Here is a 27,006-nt window from a genome sequence, read left to right as displayed (position 1 = left end):
CTTTGGGATACAGAAGAGTTCATGGTTGACTCAATAACTGCAAAGTTACAAACAGCCAGGTTCTGTGGCTGCAAAACAAGCATAAATCACTCCTCCACCACTGTGCTTGACAACTGGTGTGAAGTGTTTGTGCTGATATGCTGTGATTGCTTTTCACCAAACATGGTGCTGTGCATTATATCAAAACATCTCCACTTTGGTCTTGTTCAAATGTAGCCTTGCAAACCTAAACCATGAGGCATGTTCTTTTAGAGGGAAGAAGCTTTCTCCTGGCAACCCTTCCAAACAAGCCATACTTGTTCAGGCATTTTCTAATTGTTCCTGTCATGGACTTCAATATTTAACATGCTTATTGAGGTCTGTAGAGTCTGAAACCAAAACAAAAATAATAATGACATGAGTAGAAGAGTAATGTCATTTTCTTGCCATTCATTTCAGTTTGTGCTTACCTAATTTTAATCTGCTAATGACCAGAAACTTTTTTCATGTCTTGATACATAAAATCTGTAAAAAGTAAAAAAAAAAAAAAAAAATTTTTTAACATGATTGTACATTGTGTTGTTTTACCCCTGATTACATGCACTATCACAGATGGGTATTTGCAGCTCAGCTCCTTTCTTTGTCACCTTTGAGGCCCGCCTCTCATTTTTTATGGCCTGCATCATCCCCCGTCGACCATGACCTGATGTATCGCTCCGACCCGGTCCAGCTGCTGGTGAGCTGAGCTGGGATGCCACCTCAGAGCTGGGAATAATGCTGATGCTATCTGAGGTTGAGGCGCTGAGCAGAATGCTGGGCTCTGTGCCTTTCAGGCAGCTCAAGGTGTTTCGTCTGCTTTGAAGAGTTGGAACTTTCAAATCTGTGCGAGGGGCAAAAGAAAGACCATTTAAGTTTGTGACTGTTGAAATACATTTGCAAAATAAAGGCAAAAATAGATATACAAACATTGTGCAAAATGGAGATTGTTCATAAATACAAACTTTTCCTTTTAAAATTTTTTCAGTTGTTCAGTGGAAAGCTGAATGGCTGGACTTGTGTAAGTTATCAGCATGTGACAACAAGAAAAATACTGCCTGTCCAACAGCCAGTGAAAGAATGTCAAGTTTTCTATTAATGTTGGCGCTGAATGTTGTTGCTGGGTAGAGGCGAGATGAAAAGTTAAAGCACGAGTTGAATGCTTCATTTACAATTTTCTCCGGCTGGGATTGGAGAGAGGATAAGGTGGAAAATGGGTAAAGACTGCAGCATCATGCAATTTTATCTCAACTGGAGAAGCTAAGGCTTGGCCTGGAATAGGAAACAGTGGTGTTCGTGTGCTGCCCAAACTGATCGGATCAGATAGTTGCTGTTTTCTCAGCAGCACAACCACATCTCAGGAAATAGCTGACAAAGTGTGCTTTTTGCTGTTCTGCCTCACCACCTGCAAGGGCACTGAGCTGGAGAAACTTTTTTTTTCCTTTGGCAAAGCTTTGTCCTTCTTGGTGTTGTTGCATCTGACGAGCAATGTGGCATATATGCAGTTTACAGTGACAATGGCAAATTTTGCTAATCAAAATCCTTAGAGCTCAGGATAAGAATCATTCTAGGAATGTTGTGAAAGGGGTTCTTATTATACATTTGATGTCTATATACTTTATAACTTTCAAAAACATGAAGTTAAAACTACCTGGAAGCAAAAAGTCAGCATCCTTGCCACTTGAAGAACATACACTAATTAAAGAAGCATTTGTCTTGTGGAGAGGTGTGAAGCAAGCTCATTAGTTCCAGTAATATAAAGCTGAATAAAATGTGTTGTGGGTTTTCTCATGCATATCTCAAACTTGCATAACTCTCATGCATAACTAAAGCATTTTGATTAAAATACATACTTTGCTGGTGACACTATTATTCAAAATACATTTATCAATTGCAAGAGGGAGAAACAGACTTGTTACATCAGGTACACACAGTGGTAGGTTTAGGTCTACCCTTCCTTCCTCATTAAGCTGATCTTTCCTGTTTTGCTCTCAGCCTGGCTGACCTATAGGCTTCTAAGGATGTGAAATAGATTGAGGATGCCAGAACTATGATCTGAGGCTATTTCCAAGAGCTGCTTCATCACATTAGAGAGACATGACGCTTGTGACCAGACCAAAGTTGGGGAGACCTACTATAAATAAATAAACTCAGTCAGCTTTATGAGATAGTCACTTGGAATGGCTTTCAGTTAACAGCTGTGCCCTGTCAAAAGTTAATTCTTTGAATTTCTTGCTCTCTTAATGTGTTTGAGACCATCAGTTGTGTTGTAGAGTTGGTATACAGAGAAAAGCCCTATTTGAGTAATGTGCTAATCCATATTATGGTAGGAACTACTCAAATAAGTAAAGAAAAACAACAATACATCAGTACTTTAAGAAATGAAGGTCAGTCAATCTGAAAACTTTCAAGAACTTTGAAAGTATCTAAAAATGCGGTCACAAAGACCATCAAACGTTATGATGAAACTGGCTCTCATCACGCCGCTCCTGGAAAGGAAGACCAAGAGTTCCCTGCAAGTTAACTGCAAGTTAACAGCACCCCAGATAAGAGCCCACCTAAGTGCTTCATGTAGCACACACATCTCTAGATCAACTGCTCAGAGAAGACTATGTGAATCTGGACTTTATGGTCAAATTGCTGCAAAGAAGCCACTTCTAAGGAAGAACAACAACAAGAAGAGAATGATTGGGCCAAGGAACACAAGGAATGGACATGAGACCAGTGGAAATCTGTCCTTTGATCTTATGAGTCCAAATTTGAGATTTCTGGTTCCAAAGGCCATGTCTTTGGAAGACGCAGAAAAGGTGAGCGGATGGTTCCTACACGTGTAGTTCACTTCCTCCTCCATACCGTGAAGTATGGAGGAGGAAGTGAGATGGTACGGAGGTGCTTTGCTGGTGACACTGTTGGCAATTTATTCAAAATCCAAGGCACACTTAACCAGCATGGCTACCACAACATTCTGTAGCAACATGCCATCCCATCTGGTTTGCACTTAGTAGGACCATCATTTGTTTTTCAACAGGATAATGACCCCAAACACACCTCCAGGCTATTTAAGGGCTATTTGGCCAAGAAAGAGGGTGATGGAGTGTTGCGTCAGTTGACCTGGCCTCCACAATAACCTGATCTAAATCCAATTGAGATGGTTTGGGATGAGTTGTACTGCAGAGTGAAGGCAAAGCAGAACCTCTGGGAACACCTTCAAGACTGTTGGAAAACCATTTCAGGTGGTAATCAAAGCAAAGGTGCCTACTTTGAAGAATATAAAGTCTAAAACATATTTTGGTTTATTTAACATTTTTAAGTTTACTACACGATTCCTTGTGTGTTCCTTCATAATCTGGATGACTTCAGTATTAATTTATAATGCAGGAAAAAAAAATAAAAACATTGAATGAGGTGTGTCCAAACTTTTGACTGGTACTGTGTGTATATGTATATACAAAAACAAACAAACAAAAATCCCAGCTCACCCCTACGGATGGTCTTTTTGCTCTCCAAGCTCGGGTCTACGAGAAGATCATAAAAACCAAGGGCTCAGAGAAGCTAGAGAGGCTGTGGAAGATGAAGGTAACAGTCGTCCCCGTGGTAATCGGAACACTCTGGGCAGTGACCCCCAAACTGGGAGAGTGGCTCCAGCAGATTCCTGGAATGACATCCAAGATCTCTGTCCAGAAGAGTGCAGTCCTGGGAACAGCTAAGATACTGCACAGGACCCTCAAGTTCCCAGGCCTCTGGTAGAGGACGCGAGCTTGGAGGGCAAAAAGACCGCTTGTAGGGCCAAGCTGGGATTTTTTTTTACTTATAAAAGGAAACAGGTAAGATTAGACTTTTAACTTGACCCCTTTTTGGCTGTTTAGCTCACATATTTGTCTGAAAACAGTCCATGTTCACATTACTGAGAGAACAGGATAGGGCTGCACATTTAATGGACTCTCAATCACGATTGTGGCTTCCCACAATTAAAAGAGCATGATCGACTGATATTGAAAATGTGCAAAGCAACAGCAAATCAAGCAGTCCCTAAATTACTGCCTGTCCATGTGCCTGTACTGTGCAACGTGAAGTCTCCTTGATGCAGTCTGGATGACAACACTACATTAAAAGCTTTTTTTTTTTTTTTTTAGCTTTTTGCTTTGCGTGATTACCCTTGTTTGAGTAATTGTTTGTTTCATTGTTTTGTATTATGTTGTCAGTGAAAGGGGAAAGGTTCCATTTGGCCTTGAAGTTGATTTATGCTTTCTACAAAACAACCTGGAAATAAACCATTTCAATCTGACCCAAACAGTCTCTTCATATTTACCTCCACCTAGTGCAATGTTACTCCCCTAATCCTTAGACCAACTGGATCCATCCAGCCATGGCCCTGGATCCATATGCTTGATTTAGTACAGATTCAACACAAGATGCCCTTTCTGACAAAACTCTCCCTTCTATCTGGTCTTGGGACCAGCACTAACAGTACATTAGCTTGTGAGTCTCAGGGGCTGAGATTCAAACCAAGGTGAATGACACGGAGCCTCTCCAGACAGAGAGTTTTCTAATATACCTCAATGCAGGGATATTTTCAAAGACCGTAGACCCACATAGCTTAAGAGCTTACAGTGGAACCTCCAGTAACCTTTTTACCTTATACTAATTAGAACTTGACTGGCAGCATTTGTACAATCTGTCAAACCAATCATGAAAGTGTTGAAGGACCTGAACAACAGGAACATGAAAACTAAAGTGTGTGTACCACACCATATTGTTGGTTTTGAGCTGCTATGGACACCTTCTTCATTTTTAAAATGGAAATTGAAACATGCCATGCTTAGGCGGTATGACTCATACATCTCAAGAGTCACAAAATACAAATCCATCAGTCTGTTTTGTGCTTCTTTTTGGTTTAATTTCTGGAGGGTTTAATACTTGGAAAGTGATTAAAATCCTTCAGAAGGGAAAACAAGATGAGAGACCAACATAAAATATATGAAAACAAATTACCAACAATGACTTTGTGTGTGTATGTGTGTGGACGTGTGTCTTTTGCAAATTATTTTAAGAATGAATTCACATATTCACCATGAAATCATTGGTTAAAAGTTAATGGATGATTTTCCTGTTGAGATAAAGCTGTAGTAAAGTCCTCATCAGTGTTTACCTTGTGAGTCTGGAGGAGCAAGTGTATTGATCTGAGGAAGATGGAAGGTGCTGGGTGGAGGCTGCAATGTATTTGTCATTGCTGGTGTGTGCAAAGGCTGCTGGGAAGAAGTCTTTGCCTCATACAGGAAGACTGTGGCCTGCCTCTGTAGCACCTGGTGAAGAGAGGACAAAAAGAAAAAGGAAATAAAGTAAGAACATTACAACAGCTGTATGTTGAGCTGGCAAGACAAGTGCAACCACACAAACATGAATGAAATTTACCTGTATGGTGAGGCAGTATGTCACCACCATGATTACGAGTGGGATGAAAAAGGCCACAAAGGAGCCAATGAGCATGAAACGCTCCTCGTTGAGGACACAGCTGCCGTTGACAAAGACCTTGTGCTCATTGTGGAGGCCAATTACTGGAATTGGCATTGATACGCCTACAGAAAGGAAGAAAGACAGTAGAAAAGAAGAAAAGTTTTAAAATCTTTCATCTTTATTATTATGTTGAAATGCTTTTCTTTGGTGTATGCTCCTCTCTCCTTTCCTACTACTGTATTTCTGCTGTTGTACAGGCAACTTGGTATATATATTTTAACATATATGTACATATACGTTCACCAGCCAATTTTTAGATATACCTACAGTAACTAACAATGGGTTGGGCCCATTTTTGCCTTCAGATCTGCTTTAATACTTCACAGCATAAATTCTGGAAACATTCCTCAGATATTTTGGTCTGGATACTCAAGATACTCTTGCATACCTTGGTTGCAACAAGTGATTATTTTACTCACTGTTGCTTTCCTGTGCTCTCAGAGCAGTCTGATCATTCTCCTCTGGCCTTTGGTATCAAACAGGCATTTCCACCAAGAACTGCCAGCCACTGAATGTTTTCTGAAAGACTCAGACTAGTCTGGCACCAATGACCATGCCATAATCAAGCCACTTAAATCACCATTCTTCCTCATTCTAATGCTCAGTTTGAACTTCAGCAGGCCATTTTGACCATGTCTACTGAATTGCTGCCATGTGACTGGCTCGTTAGATATTTGCACTAATGAGCAGTTGAACACACGTACCTGAAAAGTTGCCAGTGAGTGCATTTACAAACATCAACAAAGTATCCAATTAAGGAGAATGTGCAAGAAATCCAAAAGGTCTGTCTCCGGCTTGAATTCAGAGGTGTTTTTTCTATTCTTGGTTCTGTATGATTTCAGAGAGAGGGGATATCCCTCTTATGGTCTGCTCTGGCTGTGTGCATTGAAGCCCTACCTACACGCTGTGCAGATCTTTTGGTCGTGAGGCATCCAATCAGAAAAAAGCTAGCTTAAAGGAAAAGGAGCTAAAACAGCTTATTCTGGACAGAGGATGATCTGTGAATCATGAAAAGCTACTCTGCTAGAGTGCAATAATACAAATATGGAGGTGGATGAGTGTAATTGGCATAATAGCACCACTTTAATTATGTTTAAAAGCCATTAATATTAATTAGATTGCTATCATCCATCCATCTTCCTCTGCTTAATCCTTTTCACAGTCACAAGGGGCCTGGAGCCTATCTCAGCTGTCAGATTGCTATTATAAAAAACAAAAGTTGCATACCAATGAATTACAATGTAAATTGTAACAGTGGTATGCTGGGAAACCTTTTGCCCTCACATTCAAGCAAATGTTACTTTAACATGTACCTAAAAATTGTTACAAACCAAGCATACACCCCAAAAGCAAACGTACTCCCAGGCAGCAATGCTATCCCCCAGTAGGATAACAGCTAAAGAAAGATAACAAAGAGCCACTTTTTTTTTACTCCAAACTCCCCAGATGCCAATGTGATAAAACATCCTTGGAATGCAACAAAATGAGCCTGTTTGGCAGAAGCTCCACCCTGCAACAGAACCCAAAAGATCCACTGCCAATCCCATGGTGCCAGACACCACAGAGATTATCCAGAGTCCCTCTATCCATGCCCCAGTGGGTGTCAGAGATATTTAGGATGCACAAATTTAAATCTAGGAATTACAATATTATGCAGGTGGTATTAATGTTATGGTTCTTTATACAGTATTTTCACTCCATGTGAATGACTTCCATTGCAATTTTTAAGGTAACGATTAATGAAAGCTGAAACAAGACCACTTTCTACTCAATTTTAGGGTTCAGTTACTTCAAATGCTCAGACCCAGAGTCATTACCTGGAAAGAGTCATTTTTAGAGTGATAATCACAAATCACAGCTAGAAAATGCAGCATTATCTCCTCATGAGCAACTGAAAACACATTTGGTGGTTTGTACGCTGGTCTGTAAACGCTCTCTTTTTATGGTAATGAAAGAAAATAACTACCCTGTATAAGGTACTGTAGAATAACATATTACAGATATTAAATAAGAGAAAGATCTGCAAAAATCTATCAGTGTGTAATGGGTGTTTGTAGTGGTGCTTTTGTGCTGATAAAAGCCTGAGGTGAGACGTATCCTTTGAGACGGAGCTGATTTTCTGACCTATGATAATAACACTGACTAATGTGCCGCTTCTGATTTCAAAGAGCGTTAAAAGTTTTTGGTGCCCTTGGCTCTGTTTCAGAATGGAGACAGAGAAGAGGAGCAGCTCCATGTTTTAAAGCTCTACAGGCAGCAGTAGTGTTTTACAGAGTAGTCGGACATCTCAGTCCCCTTTTAGCTGTGTCATGCCTACAGTGTGGGCAGGCATAAGTGCAAGATCTATCATTTTCCCTTGGACTGCTGGCGACCGGGCCAACATCAAAATGCAATTTAGAGCAGTAGTGGCTCCCCTAATGCAATCGTTGCAATCGACTGCACACACACTGCCCAGAAGGATAAATTTGTTCACATTAAAAGCACATTTTACTTTTCTGAATGTTTGGATAACTTATGAATGCAAATAAAGCTGAGTAAAGAGGCTGTCCATTGGTCTGGGTCAAGTCACGATTAACCTGACCATCTCACACAGAGTGTAGACCAATGGTTCCCAACCTTTTGCTTCTGATGTACCTCTACAGTACCTTCAAGTCGACTCAATAATAACTTTATTAACACCACCTCTCATAATCAACTGTTTTCATTTGAACTCATTTGAAAACTGGATCTGCATTACTTTCAGTTATGTTAGAAAAAAAAATCACAACTATTTATCCATAACTACTGGCCTCCTATATCAAGAATTAATCCACAATCTATTACACCATTTAACTACAACTGTTGATTAGGTTTAGTGGTCCCTTTCAGTTTATCCATTTTGATTAGCTAACAACTGTATTTGTTATTCATGTGGTTAGCTAACAATTTAAATTGATTATCTATTCTTTTATTTCACTATTTTAGCTTTTAGCAAACAATTCCCACTGCTAGCTGTACCGTTAGCTAATAATTTTTGACATTTTATTCATACATTCAGCTGGCTATTCCAACCGTTTATCCAGTAAGGCTACAGTAGCTAGCCTACAAACAAAGATTATAGGCCCACTACCCAAGACATCTCCATACCTCCATAGATATGAAATCAAGACAACCTGCTTTTCCACTCCTCACAGCTGCCCTCACTTCCTGATTCCCTAACTTCCATCCTACCATCCTGATCGCTCTCATTTTCTTCATTCATCAGGTCCTCGAAGTACTCCTTCCACCTTCTCACCACACTTATTAACAAACTTCCACCTTTATTCTTAACCATCCTAACCTGCTGCACATCCTTTCCAGCGTGATCTCGCTGTTCTTAATCTCTAATACAAATTACTTTCTCCTTCATTAGTGTCTAGCCTCACATACAACTAACTATAAAAGCCACATTCCCATAATGGGAGTTTAACCCTGGCTGCAAGACAGAAATCCTAACTGCTTGACCATATGGGGCATGGCATGAGCTCATACTGTATACAAAATCAGTGGAGGAAACCTTGTAAATAGAAAACAGAGAGGGGAGAAGTTATATTTAGAAAGTTTTAGACAGAATGAACAGCTGGCTACGCCCACAAATCCCCGTTGTTTTTTTTGTTTTTTTTAAAGTTCAAAGGAGTTTATCACTAGGAGCTTATTTAAAGGGGCAACTGTTAGGTTTCTCACTATAAAGCTTTAAATTTTGGATCCCACTATAAAAAGTCTTAAGATAACATACTCTATAGTTAAAACATAAGAAGGACCAAAAAACAAACAAACAAACAAACAAACAGGGCCTGCTTTCTCTGTTGAAAAACTATTGGCTAAAATGCTGCTGATGAACTTTATAGATGCTAAAAACAGAGGGCCAAACACACATTTGCACATTCAGTAATGCAGAAACAAAAGCTTGAATAGCAAAGCTGCCAGCAGAGTGAAATATGTGCAATACTATTAAAGCACCACCAGTTGAATTTGAATTCAGTGTTTGTTTTCTTTCATTTCAGTGGCTGCACCACTTAAGTTTCACTTAAAGTGGAAAGCAATGAGAGCAGCCTGAGGTCCTCTCCTTGCAGAAAGTTCAATGAGGGCTGGTTACTAGACTCAAAAGTAATTACTGCCCACTCAAAAAATGGTCCCGCTTTTCCTACAAATATTACATTGGGATGACTTTTTTGAATAAAAAATCTTTTTTGGAATAAAACTTGGGATGGCATATTTTAAGGCAAAAAGTGACAATTCTGCATTGGGCTAACTTTGTGTACCATGTGTAAAGTCTAGGTGTCCCTGCATAGAAAAGAAAGAAAGAAAAACTAAAGGCAAACAAATCTCTTACATTTCCAGTCACTGTCTAAGACATTAAATACTGCAATTTTCCTGTTGAGTTTTGTGTAACGGACTAACATACTGCTTTTAGTCAAAGATTAAGGGCATAAAATGCAACTATACAAGATGAAGGCCATAAAAAAACCCCCAAAACAAGTCAAGCTATTTTCTGCTGGAACTATATACACTCAGCCTTGAATAGGTGAACAATGAGTGAACACACTCTGCGCTTTCGGTACTCATGGAAGTCTTAATCTGCAAGGTATCCTCCTATGATGAGGCCAAAGGCCTAGCCAAGTTTGTGTTCAGTCTTAATGTAAAGGCTGTACCACAGATATATCATATGACCCATTCATTTAAGAAATACTTTCATTAATATTAAGTGGTACTATAGAAAAAGTACCAATGAGTAATCTGGTTTGTTGACCTGCTGCTTTTGCTCAAACACTGTAAAAATGGTATCTATTAAAATGAAGTTGCTGCTGCAGTTGATGATATTTTTAAACTCAATATCACCCATTTATTTGATCACAAACAATAAGTTAACCCAGTATAAACTCAAATAAACAGAAAAACATGGTGCTGGATGAATAGAGGTAAAAGCCCTTCTCTAGAGCTGAGACAGCCAGCTCTTAAATGCTCCAGGGAGACTGGCCAGGTGCTCCCAGTTGCACTGATTAACTCCACCCACCAGGAGCCTGGAAGACACACACAAACAGACAAACAAGCAATGGGGCACCAACCCCAGACTGGTGAAATTGAATATGACTACACAGTAAAACTCAAAACATCACTGCACCCCCCAATAAACCATTAACAGGGCATACTGCATGTTACCCACCTCCATTCCTACTCTGCCTTCAACCCCTCATCAACCTGGTACCAAAGGAAGCAAATTAAGAGGGAAAGAAAGCAAAGTTAGAAAAAAACAAGCAACATTTGGCACCATTACTGATGGGGAGCTCTAGAAAAGGCATTGTCAGAACTTTTGATGTAACGAATATCCAACCAGTAAGACTGTAATGAGAGTGACCATCTTACCAATCTCTGCTTTGGACATTTCAGAGAGTTAAGAAATGTCAAAAGATTATGATCTGTGTAGACCACCACAGGGGCCACACCAGAGTATCACATAAATGTCAAAATACCTTAGGACCCATAACAGCGCCAATGCTTCTTTTTCAATGGTTGAATAATTTAACTAGTAAGAGTCGGCTTGCTGAAGGACAGCCGCTGCCCCCACATGGCTAGCATCCACCTGAAGTGAGAAAGGTCGAAGAGTTCGGGGCTGCCAACACTGGAGCACTACACAACAATGTTTTCACACTTGCAAAAGCTTGTTGACAGGCAGGAGACCAAACAAAGGTGACTTTTCCTTTCAGCAAATCAGTTAAGTTCCTGCAGAAACTCCTGTAGCATCCTACCAACCCCAAAAAACGCATCAGCTCCTTTTTCGTGGTAGGCGTAGGATACTGTTCCACAGCTTTCACCTTGTCCCACACTGAATTGTGCCTTGTCCAACCACCCTCCCCAGGTACGTCACGGTCGCCTTAGCAAACTCACATTTGGCGAGGCTGATTGTGAGATTGGCATCTGCCAAACGGTTGAACAGAGCCCGGATACGCTGTAAATGTGAGGACACTCAATACATGCTCTTCGCTGATTAGTATATTTCAGTCTTTATCCTCAATTACCCTAACCTGCTGTACATCCTTTCCAGCCAATTGATATCCTTCCTTAGTGTCCAAGCTCACTTACAACATTCCCATACCAGGAGTTGAATGCAGGCCACCTGGGTGAAAATCAGGAATCCTAACTGCTTGACCATATGGGACATTGCACCAGCACATGTTTTAGCTAAAATTAATAGCTGGCCACATCCACAAAACCCTGTTCTCTGGGAGGGTTTCTTGAGATCAAAGGAATAATATCATTAGGAACTTGTTAAAGGGGCAACTGTTAGGTTCCTCACTTTAAAGTTTTAATCTGACTATAAAAAAAAAAAAAAGATTACATCTGTAGTTAAAACTTGAGAAGTGCCAAGAAAACAGCAGAGCATGCTTATTACTGCTTTCTCTGTGCAAAACCACTGACTAAAATACTGTTGATGAACTTTACAAATACTAAAATATCTACAAAGTTCTCTGTAACATAAGAGCCCTGCTGCCCGTCTCTCTGGTTTAAGAACCACACACACTGTTTGACTTGGAAGTTGTTTCAGTCCATCAGGATTAATACTGTAGGTACAGGAAACATACAACTTACGTTACAGGGGGATAAATGAAAGGCCAACAGGAAAACAAGGAATGTCTTATGTGGGCTGGAAGCAAAAAAATCAACTCAGAAGATGTGCACCTTATAAGAAATAATCTTTTGCACCAAAAGTGTTTTGTTGTTCTGCTTTAACCCAAGAATAAGACATTTTGTTCAGGTATATGTACCAAGACCCTGCAGTTATTGCGTTTTAAAGGTAACAATCAAAATGAAATACTCACTATGCTCAGAGACGGTCAGTGGAGAACTGAAATATAACATTCAGGGTTTTGTTTTAAGGCAGTTTTACAAAAGTTTGCTGACAGATGCTCTCAAGCTAATAAAGATGTCTGCAGAACATGGTGATATGCTTCAGACCAAGAGAGTAAATGTAAGTTTTAAAATGCATCACACAAGGAGAATAAACAATTGCCTCCATCTGGTGTTTTTCTCATTTAGAGGGAGCAATCAGGTGAATCTAAATACAAAGCTGTGAGACAGCTCATTAATTCATTTCACCTTCTTAAAGCCATGTGGATTCTGAAGTAGAGCTATATATAAATTTATGCTTTTTTTTTGCTTTAAAAAAAAAAAAATCCTTCATTAAACTTGGTTTTCTCTCTGCTTGCTCTGCCAGCTGTCAGGACAATTTAATTTTTGTCATGTCAATCATGGCAGCAAAAGCCAACCTCCGCCTCTGAAATTTGACCTTATACAGATTTTACTTCATAAAGCATTGACTTGGGACTTGATAAACAAAGCTTCTGAAGTTTTATATTAGCACTTCTCGATGTGAGCATAACACAGAAATGGGCCTGTAGTACCAAGAATGTTCACTTGGTTTCCCAGTCAGGAAAAACTAAGTACTTTTTACGTGAAAAAGAAGGTTTTCACAGGACTCTGTGCAGCCCTTAAACCAAATACACCCTTACTGCTTCCATATGAATTAAAAGTGCAAGTAGCCACCAGAAACTACTAATCAAATGCATTTGATTAACTGATTGTCAGCACTTCTATACATATATCTATATATATATAAATAAATAAACAAAATTTGGCAGTTCCCAAGTCTGTGTTAATTCCACAGTTGTCCCCAGGAGTAGACACCCCAACCATTTTTCACCTGAGTACAATTTTTCTTAGTAAATCCTGTCTTTGACCTGCTCTGCCCAACATGGGCCTTGAACCCATGACCTCAAGATTAAAAGTATCATGCTGTTTTGTTCAAAGAAACAGAAAAAAAAACCCCATGGCAGCATGGCCTAGATTTATAAAGTTGTATCTGAACAACCCACAAGACTTCTGGAACAATTTCTTTTGGATAGATGAGACAAAAGTGGAGATGTTTGTAATGCACAGCACCATGTTTAGTGAATGTCACACACAGCATATCAGCACAAACACCCCATACCAACTGTCAAGCACGGAGGTGGAGGGGTGATGATTTGGGCTTGTTTTGCAGCAACAGGACCTGGGCACTTTGTTGTCACTGAGTCGACCACGAACTCCTCTGTATACCAAAGTATTCTAGAGTCAAATGTGAGGCCAATTTTAAGCACAGTTTTAAAGACAAAATACATTTTATGAAAGTTTGACCTATTTGACCTTGAAGAAGAGGTCATAGGTCCCAAGTGACGTGACATTTAGAATCCCCATAAATCATTCCCTATATGCCTATACGTTGTCACTACAAACAATGACACTAAGAAACATAGTTTTAAATAGTTCTAATTAGCATATCCACTTGGACCTTCAGATCAATCTATTGACCTTGAAGGTGAGGTCAGATGTCAAATGTGACATGATAGTTTAAATCTTTATATGGTGCTTTTTATATGTTGACAATATGTTGACACCACACATGTAAGAATCACAGTTTCTAAGTTATAAGGCTTTTTGTCCATTTTTGACCAATAAATCATAAAGCTGACCTCGAAGACCTTGGTGGATGTAAGTCAAATTTTAATGGATTGTTAACACTACTACACCCCTGCACCCCTTTTATCAGAACTCACTTAAAACCTTTTGAGCTATCGTATTTACAGACAGAATAACACACATACACACATGCTACCAAAAGCATAACCTCCTTGGCAGAAGTAAAAAGCCCACTCTGGTCACGCAGATGCAATTTGGAAACTCACTGGATATGGAAACTGTTTATGAATGTAGGTAAACCCAAAAAAGTTAATAAAAATCTAAATTTTCACTAGAATATGATTGCATTTTAGTAAATGTATTCTATCTTTTGGTCACCATTCAGACAGCATGCAGCCAAAACCTGCTTTAATATGATAGGCCATTAAATTTAAGACTACAAACAGAGAACAGATGCTTTATATTCATATGCTGATATCAGTTTATAGAAATTAACCCAGAACTTCTGAAAAGTACAAGTGCATCTAAATATGTAACAGCTGTCAGTTTGGACCAAAACAGACTGAGGTAATTTGTGCATGTCCCCTAATCTGCATTTTAAATTTGTCACAAATGAGGAAACTCTTGTGTCCAGACTGACTACTTGAGAGGAGACACATTAGTTCTAATGGACAGAGGGAAAAGAGCCAGAGGAGAGATGAAAGCTAGAAAGTAAAATGTCAGCAAGAGGCAGAACATCTTCTGTTGGATCCTTCGTTGTTAATCCTTTAGCATTGATCCCTGTAAGCCCTCTCAGACCTCAATCACAGCTGAGATGGTGCAGAACCTCTTGGGGGGTCAAGGAAATGCCAACAGGAAAACAGCAATTTGCTCTGATTTAAAGCCAGATGCGAATGAGTGCAGAGTGAGAATGTACTGAAAACTAAAATCCAACCTGCTATCTGGAGTCATCAGTCAACTCAGTCTGTCATTGAAACTTTCAGGAAGTAATCCCTTCTCTGCAAAACAACTTTTTAACAGCTGGAAAAATGTATTTCACAGGAAACTATTAAAGCAATCGTCTTTGGTTAGGAGTAGATTTTTTTCTACACAAAAGTGCATAAAAGAGTAAAGAAAGTGAAGAGAGGCAATGCATAAAACTTTAATGTTTGATCCACTTTTTTCTTTGACTTGGCAATTAGAAGTTTTTTGTATCAGTATGTGACAAGAAGAAAGAACAGCAGATAACTAAGATAAGTCCTGGAATTATTAGAGTTTGTGTCTTTATTTTTTGGGATTTTTTGACTGTGGGCACATAGCTTGACACACTGATCTGCCTTAACCACTTAAAAAACAAAGTTATTTGTCAAGTGTCAACATGAGGCTAGCTGCGGCTAATCTCTTATAACATCCTTAATCTTTAATTAAATGTTTAATTATTGGGACATGACCCAACATTTAATCTCAGCCAACCAAAACATATCAAACCTTTGCCCTTCATTAAATACACTTTTTCATTCAGTTGAATCTTAATGTAACTTTAAGGTGCACACATATTAAATCCCACACAGGAAACAATTACAGCATTTGCATTTTATTCTGTGACACTGTGACTTTAAATGCAGCAACAATCAATCCCCAGGAGGGTTTATTCACTAATGCAAAGACTTTGGATAGCGCTGCATTCACTCAGAGGTCAGAGGACGTACAGTAATGATACACACTTTCACAGTTGTATGTGTGTGTCAAGACTTGAAAGCCCTCCTGGGTGTTAAAGAGCACAAAACAGCATCAGCAGGAGCCGGAGGTCAGACAGACCGGTGGAGGGCTGAGGGAAAAGTTTTAAAAGTCATTTGATCCCCCATCACTTTCCTCAGAGGGAGGTCACACTTTCCCTGTACAGCTCTCTCTCTCTCTCTCTCTCTCTCTCTCTCTCTCTCTCTCTCTCTCTCTCACACACACACACACACACACACACAGACAGAAACAGACACAAATGAGCACACTTGATAAACTAAATTCTTCAAGCTATTAAGCGGCTGAAAATAATGCTCTAACAAGGGAAGAAAAGGAGCGAAACGTGACTACATGACTTTCAGCTTTAATTCGAGGTTTTTCACAAAAGTGTTGCATCAAGTGCATCAAGAATTACAGCCAGCCCAATTGCTTCTGAGCATTTTCAGATGCTCAGAAGCAATTGGGCTGACCAGCAGTTTCATGGCCAGATGAGGCCTGATTCCTCATTATTTTCTATGACAAACTAAACAAATACAAGCTGTGGAGTTGATTCCAAGCGTTGAATTTGTATTTTGGTATCTGTTCACTAAACTCTCAATATAAAGGCCAAAGGGATGTTGAAGCAAGGAAAATAGGCCATCATGAGGCTAAATAATTAAATAATAATTAAATAATTAAAAGCTTTTGCTATCAGAGAGATAGCAAAAGCTTTAGAAGAGGACAAATCAATAATGTGCACCGGTCAGCTCAGCAACACCAAAAGGCCTGAAAGAACCTAGAAGACAACTAAAGGCTCCATTATACCCACCACACCGGTTGCTTTGCATGCTGACAGTGATGTCGCCACAGCTCTGTACCATTTATACCAGCGTTTAGGGACTTGCTGCAGTATTCTCCTGAACGATAGATGTTGTAACTCAGACAAAACCAAAGCTGGAAACAGAAAAACTGCAGTGCCCCCCCCCCCCCCCCCCCCCCCCCCCACACACACACACACACACAGAATGTCTCATCTTTTCAAACTGTTGCAACATCTTTCTTTGTATAATTTGTGAATCCTGAAGCTTCTGTACTGATATATCATTAAAATTGTGGTAAAAACTGACACGATTGTACACCTGTGTCTTCAACCCGCTACCTGTGGTTCCAAGGGACTCACTGACTGGTTTCTAGCCCTGTATGACTGAGGCCTTAGCCAATGTGTTTGAAGTTGGGAGTGAGACGAAACTTACTGTTGCCTAAACTTGTTTTGTCATGACACAGATGACAACACTTTGTACATCATTTTGACATGCCAGTGACTTTTACAAAATGGTAGAACACAGTGGGTCGAGAAGAAAGCGTGCATCTACGTGTGATGAGGGGCTTGTGTTTGTGACCGCATGACAAGACTGAAACACCTGTAATGTTTACCAGCTGCACCCTTCTTTTGGTTGGCAGGTACAGTCCAGCAGAGAGGAAATGGTTCCTATATGAAACTGGGCCATGATTTCTTGAAAGAGAAATTGCTGCTGAGGTGTATTATTTTCCTGATCTACATGGTAAATGTGCAGTTTGGCAAGTGAATCATTTCTACACCTATTTATGTAGATGGATCAATATCATAACAGGCAAGAGGAAACATCATGCAAATTTGTTTTTTTAGGGTGAACTGTCACTTTAAATTATAAACAAAAAAGCCCAAAAGAAATCATAAGACTGTATTAGATTACTGATTTTGCTGAAGCAAAGCTGCAGGGCAGGTTTACTAATTTTCTTTAAAATCCTTGTGGTAAAACATACTGTATTAAAAAATTAATTGATTTGCATATTATTGTCCTAGCTACTATTAAAAATGAATAAGCGCTGCGATCACCTCTGGGGTGTAACAGTACACAGCCAGACGCTTAGAGTGTCAACAAACTGAGAGGGTTCCCACTGTTTCATAAAGTCAGGAGGTGCACTAAGAGGACCTTTGGCAAGACTGCAAAGGGATTCTGAAAAGTCATTAAATTTAACCACAGTCATCAGTCTGGAAACTCTCCATGTGTGCCTGTAGGGGATGGTAAATTAACAGGAGCACTGTACAAAAATCCAGCCTTAGAACTGACCACAAAACGACAAAGTGGCAGTGTATTTTCTTCACCATGTGATACGTAGAGCACGGTGGCGCGGTGGTTAGCACTGCTGCCTCACATTTAGAATACCATCTGGAAGGCCTGGGTTTGATTCCACCTTGGCCTCTCTCTCTCTCTGTGTGTGGAGTTTGCATGTTCTCCCCGTCTCTGCGTGGGTTTTCTCTGGGTACTCTGGTTTCCTCCCACAGTCCAAAAACATGCACTTACTGGGGTTAGGTTAATTGCCCACTCTAAATTGTCCATAGGTGTGGATGGTTGTTTGTCCTTCTGTGTTGGCCCTGCAACAGGCTGGCGACCTGTACAGGGTGTACCCTGTGTCAGCTGGGATAGGCTCCAGCCCCCCTGTGACCCTGAACAGGGCAAGCGGAAGTGGATGGATGGTGATACATAGATGTGTAAATATGAGAGGGACGGTTCACTGAATTAAGTGAAAGAGAGAGAATTGACTCCAATGCAAAAGTAGAAAATGTTTTTTTAAATTTTTTTTTTTGTTTGCTTTGTTTTGGTTCTTTTTTTTTTTTTTTGGCTGCAGAACGCAACAGTATAGCGACAACATATTTTTGCAAAGGCCCGGAGACCTAATGGAACACTTCAAAATCTGTAGTAGCACAATTTTCTTCACGAATTTCGGGCACGGTGGGATCAGTCAGAGACGTAGCTCCTTTAAGTGCTTTGTAATGAGCCGTCAAAAAAGCAGGGCATGCCCTGTGGGAGTACATTTAAATCACAGTTCATAAAAGTTGCTCTGTCCCGTATATTTAGTTGGGTATTGTTTTTTTTAGCCTGAAAAAAATGACGTGGTAAATGGGCTAGTTCTTATACTGGGCTTTTCTACTCTAACTGAGACCTCAAAGAGCTTATACTCAAAGCTGGGAAAACAGCTTTCTGTCCTGACCTCTGTAAACACTTTCCTGTTGCGTTCATAAGCTCCGTCACTCATTTTGCGTCATAATTAATACAAAAAAAAAAACAAAAAAAGTCTTTTTTGTAAATCTTGGCCATGCTATGTTTCAAAAAGGAAGTGGTACGCAAACTAACGACTTGTGATTTACAAGGCATTAGCCAATGAGCAAGCAGTTTCACAGACATTCTGGTCCAAACCAAGATGGCGGCAGTAAAAACACCAATTTTCAAAGCTTCAAAATGAGACTTCATGAAACCAGTAGGTGACATCATGGTAGCTACATTCACCTTTTACACTGTCTGTGCTAAGCCAGGAGCTCTGCTATGCTTCACTTCAGCTAATTCATTTTATTAAATCTGACCATGTTTGTGATGTTGGTGCCTTGTGGAGCGTTTTTAATGTGATAATTTAGCAAATAATATGGCTTGCTCTATGGGTAATTTTACACAGCTCGTCTAAAAAGTCTGTACAACAGTTTTGGTGAGTGAAATTGGGAGCATTTGTGGCAATCAAGGAGTCAAGACTCCTCCACCTCTTGACTTTATGAAAATAAACTGCACAATTATGCATAATTATGCCATCCTGAGACTTTTGACTAGAACTGAAATATTTTCAATTGGGATTCTGCAAACTAACACTGTATGTGAAATAAGCACCAAGTCTATCTTTATGTATTAAAATGTAAATGCTGACCTATAGATATGGTCCACACTGCAGCGATCTTCATCATGGCTTTGGTTCTGGAGTTGAAGCGACTATGCTCTATGGGGTTGCGGATGGCAACATATCGGTCCAGGGAGATGGCGCACAGGTGCATGATGGAGGCAGTGGAGAACAGCACGTCCAAGTAGATCCAGATCGGACACAGAGCGCTGGGAAGAGGCCAGGCGTAGTCTGGAAGAATTGAGAGAGAACATGAAAAATGACTATGCCACCAGGTTACGCCCAGCTGATGTAACTTATAGTAATCTGCCTACTGTTTTTCCCGCACTGCGGTTGCTGGTTTTGACTTTGAAAGCAATAATTTCATTATGTTCAGTTGGTTCGAAAAGTCTGGCTGAGTGAATGCCATCAAGGTTAGCAGACTATGAAGACTTAACATTCGGCATGGAGAGGTTGACTAAACTTTAATTAATTAGAGTACATCAAAGTAAGAATGCGCTTCACATGCAGCTCCAAGTTCCCATGAGAAATCAGATGAATGCAATATTTTAATTAAAGCATTTCTATGGTTTACTGTAATAATTATGATTAGGCTTAGGTAGAGTTGTTTAGATGGCTAATTTAATGGCTGGAAAATAGAGGTTAAGAGTAGATGATTAGTTTGCATACCAATGATCCCACTAGGAATGTAAAGTTCAGGCTGAGATAATGTTTTATGTAAGTATTATTTTCATATTTCTGTGCAGGCCAATTACTGCAAACTGGTGTGTGAAAATTAAAAGCAAAATTGTTTACTATGTCTGAACAGTTATATGTGTTTTTGTGACATAAGCTAGGGGTTTGTAGTAACTGTATAGCTTGAGATTTACTGAATTAAAGACTTTGCTAAGAACATTCAGGGCACGTGCCTACACAAACCCACAACTTATTCAGATATATGAAAGATTTATTTTATGTGTTTAGCAACTCAGACAAAATTTAAGTTGGCAATGAAAACCTCATACTGTAGGCCCATGACAACATAACACAGGGAAGTGGGCCTGTAGTAATTTATTCTGCAGGTTGTAAGTACTAACTGCATGCATTTATGTCAGAAAGAGTAAGTACATCCTTACTGCTTCCAGAGGAATAAAGAGATAAATAGCAGCCAGGTGCTACTAATCAAATACACTTGATTAACCAATCATGAGCAAGTGTGAGCACCTCTGTAAAAGCAGTCATTGTAGGAAATTACCAAGGCCAGATCAAACAGCTGTACTCAAAGGGGGCCTTGAACCCACAATCCTGAGATTAGGAGCCTCATGCACTCCTAACTGTACTACTTAAACTTACACTTAGATGCAAAAATCATAAGCCCTACATCTAGGGTTCTACAGGCCTCAGCATGTAAAATATTAAAATTCACAATAGTACAATTAGAAAAAGACTGAACGAGACTGGCTTTGTAAGGGTTACCAAAAGGAAGCCACTTCTTTCTAAGAAGAACATGGCAGCATGGCTTAGGTTTGCAAAGTTGCATCTGAACAATACTTCTGTAGCAATGTCTGTTGGACAGATGAGATCAAGGTGGAGTTGTTTGTCCATAATGCACAGCGACATGTTTGGGTAGAAACCAAACACAGTGTATCAGCACAAACACCTCATACCAACTGTCAAGCACAGTGGTGGAGGGTGATGATTTGGACTTGTTCTGCAGCCACAGGACCTGGGCACCTTGTAAGTCATTGAGTCGACCATGAACTCCTCTGTATACCAAAGTATTCTAGAGTCAAACAGTTAAAGCTTGACTAAAATTGGTCATGCAGCAGGATAGTTATCCAAAGCACAGCAGCAAATATACAACAGAAAAAGAATCAAGGTGTTGCAATGGTCCAGTCAAAAACCAGACCTCAACCTGATAAAAATGCTGTGGAGGGATCTTAAGAGAGTAGTGCATAAACAAATGCCCCCAAACCAGAATGAATTGAAGCAACATTGTAAAAAAGAGTAGACCAAAATTGCTCCATAACGATGTGAGAAAATATTAAAGTCACGTGGACAATGTCTGTGTAGATTCTCAGTCACGCAGGGCATGATAGTCTCAAAAGCTTGAAAAAAAGACGTGACAGGACTGAAGTCAACTGAAGTAAAGTGTGAGTGGGGGATGAGGCACCTGGGAAGGTGTATGTAGCTGACAGCTGGTGATGTAATCCACCACCTCTTTTCAATGGTGGTCATTCACAGTGGACATAGCTGACTTCTTTTACTCCTCTTTTAAACCAAACATTGGCATCCTACAGTTGAGTCTTGTCCTGTCTTGTCGTGCAGTGAGGAGTGCTTGGACCTCTACACTGAAGAAACCAAACAGCCACTCCACAAATACATGGCACAACATAGAAGAGCCCCCTGGGCAGGTTAGGACTCAGCTGTATTTTTGCACCTAAAGGAGAAAGGACACTCTTTTGAGGATGCCAATGTTCACATTTTGGACCAAGAAGACAGGTGGTTTGAAAGAAAAGAGGCTATCATGTGACCTGAATAGATCACTTAATAGGGTGGGGCAAGGTCTCACAGTGGTTTCACCTAAAACCCCTGATGGTAATGACCCACGCCTTTTTTCACAACTTGGCTCATGTGATGATGCACATGGTATATAGTGGGTCAATGACCACCTCCAAAGGGGACATCCCCTATTAGGGGTTGAATACCTGGGATTCTCCATGTTTGGTTTTAAAATTGAAGATAAGAGGTGAAACATCTTCAAAAAGTCAAGTCGCCTTTTTTTCAGGCTCTTGAGTCACACAATTACTTCAAGCTATTGAAGTTATTTACAAGTTACTGCATCTTTGCGTGTGCTTAGTTTTTTATAGGACTGCATAGGTGACTGTATGTATAAAGGACACACATTTAGTCTTCTCTCATTAACCTCAGTGTGATGCTTTGAAGCAAGCCAATGACCAAGAGTCCATAGGCTTGTGCTGGGCATTCCCCCCGTGTGAAACGAAACATTAAAAGTCAAACAAAGATAAAAGAGAAGCATTCCTGACCACAGTGAGCTCAGTTTACCTCGCAGCAGGAAACAGATGCCAGGATCAGATGAAGACCTGCATAGTTTGTGAAGCTAAAAATGCTCAGCCTTTTTTTTTGTCTTTCAGTGATGCTGTAACACCCCGTAGGGTAAATTTCTTGTTTTATCGCTCCCTCCACATGGAGATCAAAGGTCAAATCTAGTGCCAGTGTGATACCCTGTAGAGCTGGTAGCTAGTCAGTCTCGCCTCAATGCTTTGAAGGGTGAGCAGTTTGGGTCGAGGGGGAATAAAATCACTCTCTGGCATCTCAGCGTTGGGCCTATGTACCCCCCACCCCATGGGATACAGCAGTTACAAAAATACAAGAGGGAGTCAGCACAGACCAGTGGACACATAATTAAATCAAAAGGTTACACACTGCTTAAACTGGCTAAAATGTTACTCTGGCACTCTCTGACTCAAAGGTACTATTGGGAAAAAAAAACAAAAAAACATGTTTGAAGAAATGAAACAAGGAAAACATCTACTACAGTTACACTAACTGCTTGAGGCACGAATGCTCCATTATTGTATTTATTTATTGTCTTTTTCAGTCACTCTAGGTCATATTTTTTCTGTCACTTCCCTGTGAATAGCCTTCTAACTGAAATTCATGTCAGTGCTTCCAAATTTCAGGGGACTATATTATGTCAAAAATCAGTAAAGGTAATCGTCTGGGAAAACAGTTCCTTTGATTTTAAGTGATCTGTTTCACTCAAAAGGTGTTCTGTGCAAGATAAACACAAAGTGAAATGTAATATATCCATCACTGATTCTGTGTTTTATCTCCGGCTGTTTCAGCTTCCTAAAGAGGGCATATCCTGCAAAGTCTGTCTATCAGTGTCTCTCTATGCCTGCAGCTATTTATATGAACAGAGGACAAGAACTGCGGCCAAACCTGCAAACGTGTAATCTGGTTACTTAATTTCATCTCTGATTTGTAGGACAAGCAGCATGTATGTGATGCATGTGGAATGAATCACACACTTGTTTGTGTGCATGCTGAGTGGGAGGCAGCTTGCATAATGTTTCAGAGGTCAAACACTTTTTTGGGGGGCAGTGCATGACACACACAAACGCACAAGGTGTTACTCAGCTGGCTACCGGGTGAGTTACTTTCTTCTAAATAGATTAAGTGAAAATAACTGAACTGCCATGTGCAAAAATATCTTATAATTAAACTGCACTTTTGAATCATCATGCATTTTGTCAGGCTTTGCATAATGTAGAAAATGGTCAGATGTTAGTCAAGGAGGGATTTGTGTTTGCCCACTTTAGCTTGAGGTAACACTGATTTCCAAAAATAAAGAAGTATTTCTCCCTTTAAGTGCTAAAACAGCTGCCCCCAACGTGGGGCTCAAAACCCATCAGTAAAACCCTGAGATTAAGAATTCATGCTCTACCAACTGAGATAGCTGGTTTTGCTGCCACTTTATCAGATTTCATGCAATCGGAATCCTGGAAATTGCACATCTATACACAGTGAAAGAAAGAAAGCTACTTTCGACTGCTCCTTTGCCACTAGGGGTCACCAGCATGAGCAGCACTGCATGTTTGATTTGGCAGAGTCTTACATAGGATGCCCTTCCTGACGCAACCCTAAGGGGGATTTATGTCTCCGCCTGGAATCAAACCAGCAACCTTTCGCTTGCCAAGCGAATGTGTTAATTGCTGTATGTCTTAATTTGTCTTAAAACTTTAGAGCTGAAAAATGAAATCAAAAACTGCAGTTCCTCAAGTGGCCAATTGAGATTGACTCAAAAAGAATAAATCCCTACAGATTCCTATGTTAAAATGCCCAACTTTGAATAGGAAAAACAAAACAAAACATGTTTACAGTTATATAAATGAATGATTGATCCAAGTAAGCCTTAGATTTTCAAGCTTATGGGCCTTAGCAAATGGTGATGACTTTGGTGGTGTTAATAACCACCAAAAGCACTTTTTAATCTACAGTCATACAGTAGTTTATAAGATGCTGCACACATCTTGTTGGTCTCTTGCTCAAGAACAGTGGACTGCTGTCTTTTTTGTTGAGCTTGACAACAAAGAACTATATAAAGAGTTATTAACTCCCACTTTAAAGATCTTTGCCCAACACGGGGCTTGAACTCACAACCTTGAGATTAAGAATCTCATGCGCTACCAAGCATATGTGCATGTCTTTGTATAGCCTTTGAATGATATTTTCCCACTCTAGCGCACACTACTCACCTTGATTGCGCAAGCACTCATAAACAGTATGGGTTGCTGTACACATTGTACAACCAAAACCATCATGCTGTTCTCATATTGTTTAGCAACAAGCCCTTAAAATATCCCCAGATAGACCGTATATATCTGTATATCATACAGTAGTCCCCTCTGTTTGTATATATGCTGGTCTTCTGTCAGACTTTGATGTATCAAGTCAATTCTCTGTCAGTGAAAAATGTTTTTTTTTTTTTTTACATGCCTTCTTCATGAATCTGTGCTTCCAGTTTGGGCTCTGTGCAGAGGAACAGCCTACAGTGAACACTGATTGAGTTGACCTTGAATGTCATATACTTTTTGGCTGTATTTTCCTCTGTGTAATCTCCTCCTGCCTTAATTTATTCCCAAGATCTCATCTCCCTTTCTGTTGCCTTTGTTCCTTCTCATTTCCGTCCTTACTTAGCCATTCTGCCCCCCTGTGCATTAATAATTCATCATTTTGTGTATTTATTTTACATTTGGTGGTAAAACTTGAAGTGAGATATATTGTTTTTCTTTTTGTCAAACCTGCAAAAAATGAACAGTTTTCTCACTTCATGTATTATCAGTGCTATATTATCACTTCTACTGTGTGATTTATCACAGAGCAAACAGAGACCCGAGGAAGGAAAGAAGCCAAATGAATCTGAATTACATTCACTTGATGTTACCATATCTCCCTCACTTTATAAGATCGCAATGTGGACGAAGGGAAAACATGAACAAATTGTTGAAAAGCAGAATAGAATTTAGATACCATCTGCAAAACAGAACAAATTTTCCAGAAACTGTCCTTACCTGTCATCAGAAAAAAACAGAGGCGTAAGTCATAATCCAGCAAAAATCTGATGTTTTGTTGTTTTTAGAATTTTCCTCCCATAAAGAAAAGTATCAGCTGTTTTAGTGCTTCTGGCCTAAACTAAGTTAAAAGATTTTTACATTCAAGCCCTTTATTCTTAACTGCACCTGAATTCGCATTTCTTTTGTTGTTATATTCATAAGTCCTAGGATGTATAGTTTTTATAATCCACACAAAACCTGATGGATGCATCAGGGTTCAGTACCAAAGGAAGGTTGTTCATGCAGACTGGAAGGTCTGTGGAACAGCTTCCACAACAAGCCAGTAAATACAAGTTCTCAATTTGTACCTGAATATAAACTCCTTTAAGACTACAAAACGTGTGGTTAAAGCTGAGCTGAGCTGGCAAAAGGACTGGGCTTGCCGGGGATGATCTTTGGTACTTTATCTATCCACAAAGCCAGATGATACCATTTAGATAAACTGCAGGAATATCTTAAAGACATAAAGACCTGGATGACCTCTAATTTCCTGCTTCCAAATTCAGATAAAACTGAAGTTCTTGTACTCGGCCCCACAAATCTTAGAAACATGGTGTCTAACCAGATACTTACTCTGGATGGCATTACCTTGGCCTCCAGTAACACTGTGAAGAATCTTGGAGTAGTTTTTGACCAGGATATAACCTTAATTGCACATTGCAACAAATATGTAGGACTGCTTTCTTGCATTTGTGCAATATCTCAAAATCCTGTCTCAGAGCGATGCTGAAAAGCTAATTCATGCATTTATTTTAGGCTTGACTATTGGGCTATAATTCATTATTATCAGGCTGTGCTAAAAGCTCCCTGAAAAGCCTTCAGCTGATCCAAAATGCTGCAGCTAGAGTACTGACAGGAACTAGAAAGAGAGAGCAGATTTCTCCCATATTGGCTTCTCTTCATTGGCTCCCTGTTAAATCTAGAATAGAATTTAAAATTCTTCTTCTCACATACAAGGTTTTGAATAATCAGGCCCCATCTTACCTTAAAGACCTCATAGTACCATATCACCCCAATAGAGCACTTCGCTCTCAGACTGCTGGCTTACTTGTGGTTCCTAGGATACTTAAGAGCAGAATGGGAGGCAGAGCCTTCAGCTTTCAGGCCCCTCTTCTGTGGAACCAGCTCCCAGTTTGGATTCGGGAGACAGACATTAAGCTTAAGCTTAAAACTTTCCTTTTCGATCAAGCTTGTAGTTAGGGCTGGATCAGGTGACCCTGAACCATCCCTTAGTTATGATGCAATAGGCCTAAGCTGCTGGGGGCTTCCAATGATGTACTGTTTCTTCTTCACTCACTTATTTTTGCTCACAATGTGTTTATACACCACTCTGCATTTAATCATTGGATATTATTAATCTCTAGCTCTCTTCATTGTTTGTCTTGTCTCCCTCCCCTCACCCCAGTCACAGCAGATGACTGCCCCTCCCTGAGCCTGGTTCTGCCAGAGGTTTCTTTCTGTTAAAAGGAAGTTTTTTTTCTCATTG

At 39.9% G+C, this 27,006-nt stretch overlaps 1 protein-coding gene across 1 annotated transcript in view; it reads right to left on the bottom strand.

Moving 5' to 3' along the window:
* Positions 1-27,006, bottom strand: part of htr2cl1 (5-hydroxytryptamine (serotonin) receptor 2C, G protein-coupled-like 1) — a 47,546-nt gene that overhangs the window by 2,671 nt on the left and 17,869 nt on the right. Inside the window, exons 2-5 of the mRNA XM_030753993.1 lie at positions 19,432-19,632; positions 5,428-5,591; positions 5,165-5,318; positions 627-859 (exon numbers count right to left, since the gene is read on the bottom strand). Of these exons, the coding sequence (XP_030609853.1) occupies positions 627-859; positions 5,165-5,318; positions 5,428-5,591; positions 19,432-19,632 (752 nt within the window). The remainder of the gene's footprint in view (positions 1-626; positions 860-5,164; positions 5,319-5,427; positions 5,592-19,431; positions 19,633-27,006) is intronic.

The sequence above is a fragment of the Archocentrus centrarchus genome, chromosome 18, assembly GCF_007364275.1.
Source record: "Archocentrus centrarchus isolate MPI-CPG fArcCen1 chromosome 18, fArcCen1, whole genome shotgun sequence".
Classification (NCBI taxonomy): Eukaryota; Metazoa; Chordata; class Actinopteri; order Cichliformes; family Cichlidae; genus Archocentrus; species Archocentrus centrarchus.
Note: the sequence above shows the minus strand (reverse complement) of the source record. Positions and strands in the feature narration are given on the sequence as shown.